The following is an 8,761-nucleotide window of genomic DNA, read 5'->3' as shown; positions in this document are numbered from 1 at the left end:
AAATCAATACAAAATGCTAATTGTCGTATTTGCTGGAGTGAACAATCATAGACAAACTATTGTATTTGGTTTTGCAGTTATGACTAATGAGTCAGAGCAATTTTACATTTGGGCGTTAGAGCGTTTTCTTAGAGCGATGGGCAGTAAAGCACCTAAGTCGGTCATAATAGATGGTGATCATGCAATTTGCAAGGCTATTAAAGTTACTTTACCTAATGCTAGACATTGCTTATGTGTTTAGCACGTTCTGAAAAATTATATTGACAATGTCCGTGTCTCTGGGTTTCAAAGGGACTTTTGTTCACTCATGTTTATGAAATGTTCATAGAAGAGTTTAACAAAATGTGGGAACATTTGTTAGAAGCACACCAGGTCCATGACCATGAGTGGGTGGAGAAGATATACAAAAAAAGGCTGAGGTGGGCAGAGGCATATCTCCGAGGCGCATTCTTTGGTGGTTGTAGAACCAACCAACGTTGTGAAAGCATGAACTCTGTTATACGGCTTCATGTAAAGCCTGGTTTAAAAATGGTTGAGCTCTATGGAAAAATGGAGCTAGCACTTGAGAAGATCCGGCACCATGAGCACGAAGAAGAAGTTATTACTCTGACAACCAAGCCAGTAATTGTGACCCAACTGACTGAGTATGAAAATTAGGCGAACTCCATCTATACACGAGCGGCATTTAATGTGTTTAAGATGAAATTGTAGCAAGAGGCATTGTACATTGTTGATTCAATGAAGGATCATCAAGGTGACAATATTCGTTACTACACTTTGCGTCGTCATTTGTATAGGCACTGCAAGTCTATTGTGGAATACAATGTTGTTGATCAAAACGCTAAGTGTTCTTGTGGTCTATTTGAGTCATTTGGTTTTCCATGCCAACACATAATTTCCGTCTTAAAAAATGAAGATGTCACTGAAATACCCTCTAGTTGCATTTTATTGAGGTGGATGCGACATGTGAAAACAGTCATTCCTACTGTTACTTCGGTTAATGTTCATAATGAAGCAACTTCTACTATTTGTTATAGTGAGCTTATAGGGATTTGTAAGAATATTTGTTTGAAGGCCTCAAAAATTGAAGAAGCTAGTGAAGAGTTCAAAGATTTCCTACATTCTTATCTTATGTCAAAAGAGATCCTATCAACTGCTGAAGAAAATCCTCAAATTCCCGTTAAGGAGCCATCAGATACTCACGGAGATGCAGCCCACTTAGAACGGATACGTGATCCAGCCCAGGTAGCACCTAAGGGTCGACCAAAAAGACTTAAAGGACACAATAAGACAAGGAAGAAAAGTTGTGGCGAATGTGGTGTTGTTGGGCATACAAAACCCACGTGCCCAAAATTACATCGAGAAATTGGGGGTAACTAGTTATGTTCACCGCTTTAGTTTTTCCAATACAAGTTGACCAACCTCTTTTTGTGTATGTAGATGGTGTATGGTCGTTGAACAAAACAGAAGCATATCAAAACCTAATTATCCCTCAATAAGTAAAGGATGAGTAGGATATCGTTCCACTTTTAAGTGTATGTTATGTGAAGGACAGGACTGGAAAGGGGGTTTAAGGGATTAAAAACTATGATTGTAGAGATTTTAGATTCTAATGCTAAACTAACCTAAATTAACTAAACTATTGAGAATTTATAAGAGAGGGAATTCAAGAGATTAGAATCCACCAATACTTTTAATCTATGACTTTCTGCTTCATGGTTGTTCTTACAAGTAGACTACAATTAGGCAATCGAGCGAGTGTCGATGCACTCTTGGACGAAACATCGTTAATAATTAACTCTACTTAAGGTTGTTCCTATGTTTATGTTATTAATATCTTCTTTCCTTTTATGTAAGCTCGGGCAACCATTCAATGTATTACCGAGAGCAACATCAAGGAGTACTTCCTAATAGGGCGGCCATTCAATGAATCATTACTTAAGGAAAACACAAAGAATACTTCCCCTAGGCAGCCACTCCCTGAGCTACCCCTTCTAAGGCAACACAAAGAATACTTTCCTAACTCTAAAGAACTATACTACTATAAGAAAAGTAAAGAACACTAGCATGATATTAATATTGCAAAACATAAACCCTATTCTATACTTCCATCCCCCAAAGGGCAATGGAACTAATAACTAAAAACATAAAGAACTAACCTGATTGAAGAACACCATGAACCAGAATAATCATTAAACCTTAAGCATCGGCTTCATCTCCTCCCTTGAAGGAGAAGATTAGCCTTCCATAAATAAGGAAGAACACGAAGAACGAGAAGAAGAAGAGTCGAAGAACATAAGACTAGAAAGACTAATTTATTAAGACTTCGATTAATTAAAACCGATCTTTTATTATTAATCTCTCTCTGCCTCAAGTTCTGGAGACAAGAATATAAGTGAATTGGCAAATTACATGAGGCACTTAGGTCCTCTATTTATAGAGGTTACAATGAGCTCTAGAAGCATTCCAAACCGTCATTTGTTTCCTAATACAAATAAACTTCTTTTAGAGTCCAACTTCGTCTCCAAAACTGAGAAGGAATTGGCTACAGTGTCGATCCATGCATCTGGACACACTATTAATGCGTCTCAGACGCGATCAATGCGTCTGGACGCTAGATCCATGCGTCCCAGATGCATAAGCCTATTTTGTCTCTTCTGCTCTATCCTTCTATCCTCTTTTGCGGGCTTTGGTCCAAGCAACGAATCCTTTAGCCTTGGGCTTCCAAATAGGCTTTAAAATAGGTCCAAGTCGCATCTTTAATAGCTCCAATTCCTTGGCCTTCTCCATGATTGTATACGGGCTTCCCATGTGATCCTTAATGCTCCGAATTGCTCCGTTTTACCCCTTTTTCTCTAATATTCCACAAAACTCTCTCTTTCACCTATAGAATCATAAAACATAACTTACAAATACTATTAGTTCACTAAGATGGCTAAACAAGAGGCATAATCGAGGGTTAAATAACACTTTTCACTACAACAAATGCCCTTTTCAGCGACGAAACTTTTAGCGATGATAGAAAAGCATAGGCAATAATTACTATCAGCGACACTTTTTATCGTGGGTAATAATATTTTGTCGTAAGGTGAACTGATGACTTTAGCGACAATTTTATCGTCATAAATAGTACCGTGAGACATATGAAAATTGCAGCTAACTTTTCAGGTGACGATAAAAGTGTAGTTAAATGTTGCTTAAGTTTCAGTGTTATTAAAATCATTGGTATTTGTCATACCATTTTGGACGCTTATATGGATCGTAGCTAATTGGGTATCTTTAGTGACACTTGTTCCTTTGAAAATATTCTTCCCAATTTTCCAACGCTATTTTTTTCGGTATTCCCACTTATTGTTTTAAGTTTTTAACTCTTGAATAAAAAACTCAAAACAAATAATCCATAAAATCAATAGAAAGAAAAAAAAGAAAAACACAAACAATTGTTTTTTTTTTTTTTTTTAGGTAAGAATGAATAAATATAAATAAAAGAAGTTACATGGTGTAGGGAAGAGATCTTCCCTGATTCAAGCTCTCATGCACTCTCTGTTTCCCAATCGAAGAAGGAACAAAGATATCACTCATTAGTATCTAAAAAAACACCCCATAAGGCATTTCCCATTTCTTAACCCAGTCGGGCTTACCATTGACCACTTGAGCATTTGTATTTGTAAGTCTAGCTCCAGCTTTGGAAAGCGCATCTGCTGTAGTGTTTCCTTCCCTCCATATGTGAGTGATTTTGAAATGCTTGAAGTTGTCGTAGACAATTTGTCCATCTTGGTGTTATGTCCCATGGTAGAAAGTTAGATCCAATGCCCCGGCGGCAACCGAATCCGATTCTACCGGACTAACGCCCCATCCTCGGTGATAGAGCAGTTCTACTCCTTCAAGAATGGCTAGACATTCAGCCCTATAGTTGTTATCTACTCCAATGGATCTCCAATATGTGAGCTTGAACCCACCTTCATGATCTCTGAAACTTACCCCTAATCCAAATTTGGACTGGGTTGCCCAAAGCACTTCCATCGGTGTTAATCTTGACTGTGCACTCGGTTCGAGGTAGCCAAATGCCTTGTTTGATATTAGGTGCTTTGGGTGCGGTCTCAAAGAAACATTCCAAGCAAAGACCCACAAATTTATCTCTTTCATTATTAAAGGAAAAGGCCTTTGACAATAATGCGATGATATAGACTTGATATCTAATCGAGGGCTTTACACATGTTCATGTCCCTTGGCTTTCCTTCAAAATGGATACTATTTCTCAATTTCCACAAAGATACCAAAGTACTAGCAAACTGCCGAGTGCCAAAGATGTTTCAATCTTGGACTCCAAAGTCTTATGACTCTAATAGCTTCGATAAAGCTATTGAAGTTCATAGAAATCTGAAATCTGCTTGTAGTCCAATGCCATAAAGCTCTGGAGAATGAACATTCCCAGAGTATATGTTGAAGGTTTTCCACTTCAACCTTACATAATCTGCATGAAGAAGCAAGATGAACACCCTTTTTTTGAACCATACTATCGGTTCGCGACAATTCTGAATGAGCTTCCAAGCATTTGCCGCTAGTCTCGGTGAATATGGGAGTTCGGATACTCTTTGCCCAGCCAATTGGGTTGGCTTTCCTTCTTATGGAGTCGAAGGCAGATTTACAAGTGAATCTACCGTGAGTGTCCGGAGACCAGACCATATAATCTTCATGTTCAGAGGCTCCTCTATGAACATTATCAATACTCAGACCAGCTGCATCCAACATATTTTGTAAAATAGGAGGAATGGACCAATTGTTGTTAACTAGGATAGAAAGAAAAGGAAACCCTACATCTTCTACCTCTTCCTCCCAACCTCAAAGTCTCTCTGAATCTCTCCATTAATAGTTGTATCTTTATATAATTTAAAGTAACCGTTTCAATTCCATTTAATTTATCCAAGCTTGTAGTTTGTTTCATTTTTTTTTGTCTAAATAGGATTGGAACAAAATGAGAGCAGAAGTGGGAGATTCGATTTGTTCCCCCTTCGTCATTCGTTCAACCAAAGCTTGGTAAGCTCCATCATTAAACTTGTTTATTTGTAGAAAGTTCAGATTGGAAAGCTATGATTTTTTCTATTCAATTTCAGTCGCGTCTCTTCACTGCCCAGCGGCAAAAATATAATTGTATGGTTTGAATCTGGGCTGAGATTGAAGTAGAATAAAGGACCTAATCTTGTGTGGGTTATAATTTATTTTTTTGTAGTGGTGTCCTAGTACATATGGATGGATACTGCGCGCTTGACAGTATGTTTGCTTGCGTGTGAAATCCCTACTACTACGCTTTTAATTTATGTTGTGCGTGATGTTAATTTAGAACAGCTTGGATTATGGAATTTAAATTATGTGCTAGGCTTCAAAGTATTGGGACATAGTTGGTTTTGCATGCAATTTGTAAGTTGAGGTAGAATTTTCTTTCTAAATAGTCAAATCTTGTGTGGATTTTTTAGTTTGGTTGTCTACTTAATTGCATGCCTTATATTGTATGGTGTGTATCACAACTCCCCATGGTGTTGTTTGGATTGTTTCCAGATTGTATGTTGACGAGGCAGAGGATGCAGTGCCCAACAAACAAGAATCAACGAGCACCAACATGCATTAAATTTCCTCTTGTTGAAGTTTTAGGGTATGTAGTCTTTGATTAGTATGATTAATTCATAGTTCATTTGATTTTTCATTTTGTTGCTCACTATATGAAGGGCATGCACGTGTGTAAAATTTGACTTTTCAATTAGTAGGTGGCTTTCACAGTGGAGATACTAACCAAGGAATGTATAAAATAATGCACTGCTAGAATATACATGAACAGTTTAAAATCAGCAGAGAACCAGTTTTGATGTCCAAAGACCTGGAAATTAATTATTTGGGATTGGAAAGCTAATATTTGACTTTGATTTACTACATATATCAACACTTGTGAGTGTAACTTGCTTGTTACTACATACATTATTTGTTCTTTGCAACATGTTTCATTCACAAGCAGATGAAATGTATTTGCTTAAGATAGTTTGATCTACTTGATTTTTTAAACTTGAATTTCATAAATACCTTTGGGAATTGTTTTGTTTGGTGCTAGTATTCATTATCTAGTGGCTAGCTAACATTATAAGCTTTGGAAGCTTTAATATTGTATTCCATTGCAGTTGCTTGTACATTGCTTTCTCCTATTCTTTACACAAATGGTTCTTATCCTTTTAATAAATTGTTATTGTGCAGGCTTGATTGAAATGAATTCCCATCCTCACTTATAATTGCATGTTTTTGTCCTTTACATCCACATTACTCCTTGTTACACATGCACCATCAGCCCTCCGTTTACATACTGTTTAATTTTTGAGTGGGCATGCATGATGGACTTACAAGTTCTTAGTTTGTATTACTTTGGACTGGTTCTTAATACCTGGCTGTTATTTTTTGTCTTTAGCGCCATACTATATTGCTCTTAATAACTCTACTTCCATTCTATAGAAACTAAAGTCATTTAGCATATACTATTTTGTCTTCTTAATTAGTTGACTGTTGGAAATAGTACAACGAGTTGATCACCTAATTTATGACGGATAAAATTTTCATTATAGGTGAATTGGAAAACATTGCGGGATGGTTTTTAGTTTGACCCAAAAAGTCTTCCTGTTTATTTTATTGTTATAAAACATGAAACCATTGAATCAGCTTGGTTTGGCACTTCATTTTGAATGTTGTTCGGATTGTTTACCAATATTATTTCCCTTAGCATACATATTTGAGAAGAGTTGGTCATAGTGTTGCTCCTCGCTCACTAAAAAAGTTGATTGCCTTGACCAAGTTGATGTGTTAAATTAAGCTAATTTTGCTACCATGCTAAAGGGTAGGAAATCTGTTTATGTATAAGCTAATCTTGCTGCCAAACTTCAAATATTAAGAGCCTGACTTTGGCTTTATGCTTTTTTAGGTGCTTCTGGGAATGGGGTGAATCCAGTGTTGATTAGTATTCCGTCACAGTGGATGGAAGCCTCGGTTACGTTCTATTGCAACATCGAATTCATGATATATGGGCAAATGATGTAGCAAATTGAGATTGAGCTGATGGCTTAGCTTAGAAGTAGATCACAAATTTGGAAAGGCAAAAAAGCTTGAATAACCAGATTAATCAACAGGTAAATGCTTCTACCACTAGAATATGGTAATAACAAATTTGAAAGGGTATAGTAATATACCATCCTTATGTGGCAATAGGAAAAAGTGAACAGGCTATACATGAGTCGAGCTGAAAAAAGGAAAGACTTTCAAGCAATCAAAGCCGGCGGGGAAGCAATCTAGGCAAACATGCTTGTTTTGGATTGTCTTTCCACTTACTTTCATGATTTTTCTCATATTTGGTTAAGCTTCTTGGTGGGTGGTCTAAACTTTATCTTGAATTTGAGTTTTTTTTTTTTTACTTAATGTTGTGGCGGACTTTCCCTAAGGACTTAATAAAGGAACAAAACAAGGAGTTACTAACCTATAGGTATGTTGATTCACACAAAGTGCTTAAGTATGTATTATTTTCAAAACTTTCATTAAATGAAAGAGATTAAGAGTTTAGAGTGTGTAATGTGATTAAACTAAGAGTGACTAGTGTGGGTCATCTTGTATTAATCTTGTCGCTATTTGTTTGTATTATAGTTTGTCATAATGCCTAAACTCTTTGAGGGTTGACCTTGTCATGCCCCCCATTTGACACTTTCTAGTGAAGATGGTAGTGCTGCTCGTGGGATACTAATTGGATGTTACGGTTGTGGTTCAATTTTCTAAAGCTGAATTACTCAGTTCTGTAGAATTAGTTCCTTGGTGATGACATTGTGCAGGTTTGATTGAAATGAATTTCCCTGCTCATTTATAATTGCTTTTATTTATCCTTTATATCCATATTATTCCTTGTTGCACGTGCATGATCAGCTTTCTATTTATGCACTATATAATTTATGTATGATGGACTTACAAGCTCTTAGTTTGTATTATTCTTTATTGTATTATTCTTTATTGGTTCTTAATATTTGGTTGTTATTTTTTTATGTCTTTGGCACCAAACTATATTAAAGTCTGTAAAGAAATATGTTTTTTATTTTTGTTTTTTGTTTTTTTTTGCAGATGAACTTGTAAAATTGCTGAAGGTTGGTTTGGCTATTATAAGAGACGGTTGCGGTTGTTCAATCTGGGCATTGATGTGATGTTCTACCGTTTTATTGAAGCGATTTAGATTAAATAAAATTACTTGGAGGATGTTAGAGTATTTTCCTATGTTTTGACCATGTCAAAACTTATATACAGACTAATGTAAATTTTCCTTTTTATATTTAACAAATGTTTTTGTCTTGTTTGATATTTGATCGATGTTTTTTTGTGTTTCAATTGAATATTAGCAAAAAATAAAAATGATACATGGATGTGACAAAATGTTAGTAAAAATGGTTTGCATTTGGACACGATAATCACGATATTAGTGCTGAAAAAATCAAAAAATCAAATAGTTTAGATAATAGAAACGTTGTTTATTTTTTTAAAAAAAATTAATTATTTTATCTTTAGCGACGCTAAAAACGTTGCTAATAACACTTATTTTTTTAAAAAAAATTAGATTTGTAGCGATGATTATAGCGTCGCTAATAACACTAAAATTTTCAAATTTTTTTTACCTTTACTGACAATATAAACGTTGCTAATAAGGTTTTGATAGCGACGATTTTGAAGACATCGCCAAAAAAACCATCTTTTGCGA

At 35.7% G+C, this 8,761-nt stretch overlaps 1 protein-coding gene and 1 long non-coding RNA gene across 2 annotated transcripts; both read left to right on the top strand.

Moving 5' to 3' along the window:
- Positions 1-342: 342 nt before the first annotated feature.
- On the top strand, positions 343-1,380 carry LOC147512380 (protein FAR1-RELATED SEQUENCE 5-like). Its single transcript, XM_086598719.1, has 2 exons — positions 343-621; positions 712-1,380. The coding sequence occupies exons 1-2, from the start codon at positions 343-345 to the stop codon at positions 1,378-1,380; spliced, it is 948 nt and encodes a 315-aa protein (XP_086454845.1).
- A 3,421-nt stretch (positions 1,381-4,801) lies between these two features.
- On the top strand, positions 4,802-8,358 carry LOC147512379 (uncharacterized). The gene is made up of 4 exons (XR_015217201.1): positions 4,802-5,037; positions 5,557-5,650; positions 6,956-7,160; positions 8,134-8,358. It is a non-coding gene; the product is annotated as an uncharacterized LOC147512379 (long non-coding RNA).
- Positions 8,359-8,761: the final 403 nt, after the last annotated feature.

This window comes from Coptis chinensis, chromosome 3, assembly GCF_015680905.1.
Source record: "Coptis chinensis isolate HL-2020 chromosome 3, ASM1568090v1, whole genome shotgun sequence".
Lineage (NCBI taxonomy): Eukaryota > Viridiplantae > Streptophyta > Magnoliopsida > Ranunculales > Ranunculaceae > Coptis > Coptis chinensis.
The sequence above is the reverse complement of the archived record's forward strand: the minus strand, read 5'-3'. Positions and strand labels throughout refer to the sequence as shown.

Bases quoted from the DNA above. Each gene is read 5' to 3' on its own strand.
- LOC147512380 (XM_086598719.1), top strand. From the start codon at position 343: ATGTGGGAACATTTGTTAGAAGCACACCAGGTCCATGACCATGAGTGG. The intron at 622-711 runs GTAATTGTGACC...ATGAAATTGTAG, and splicing joins TTACTCTGACAACCAAGCCA to CAAGAGGCATTGTACATTGT.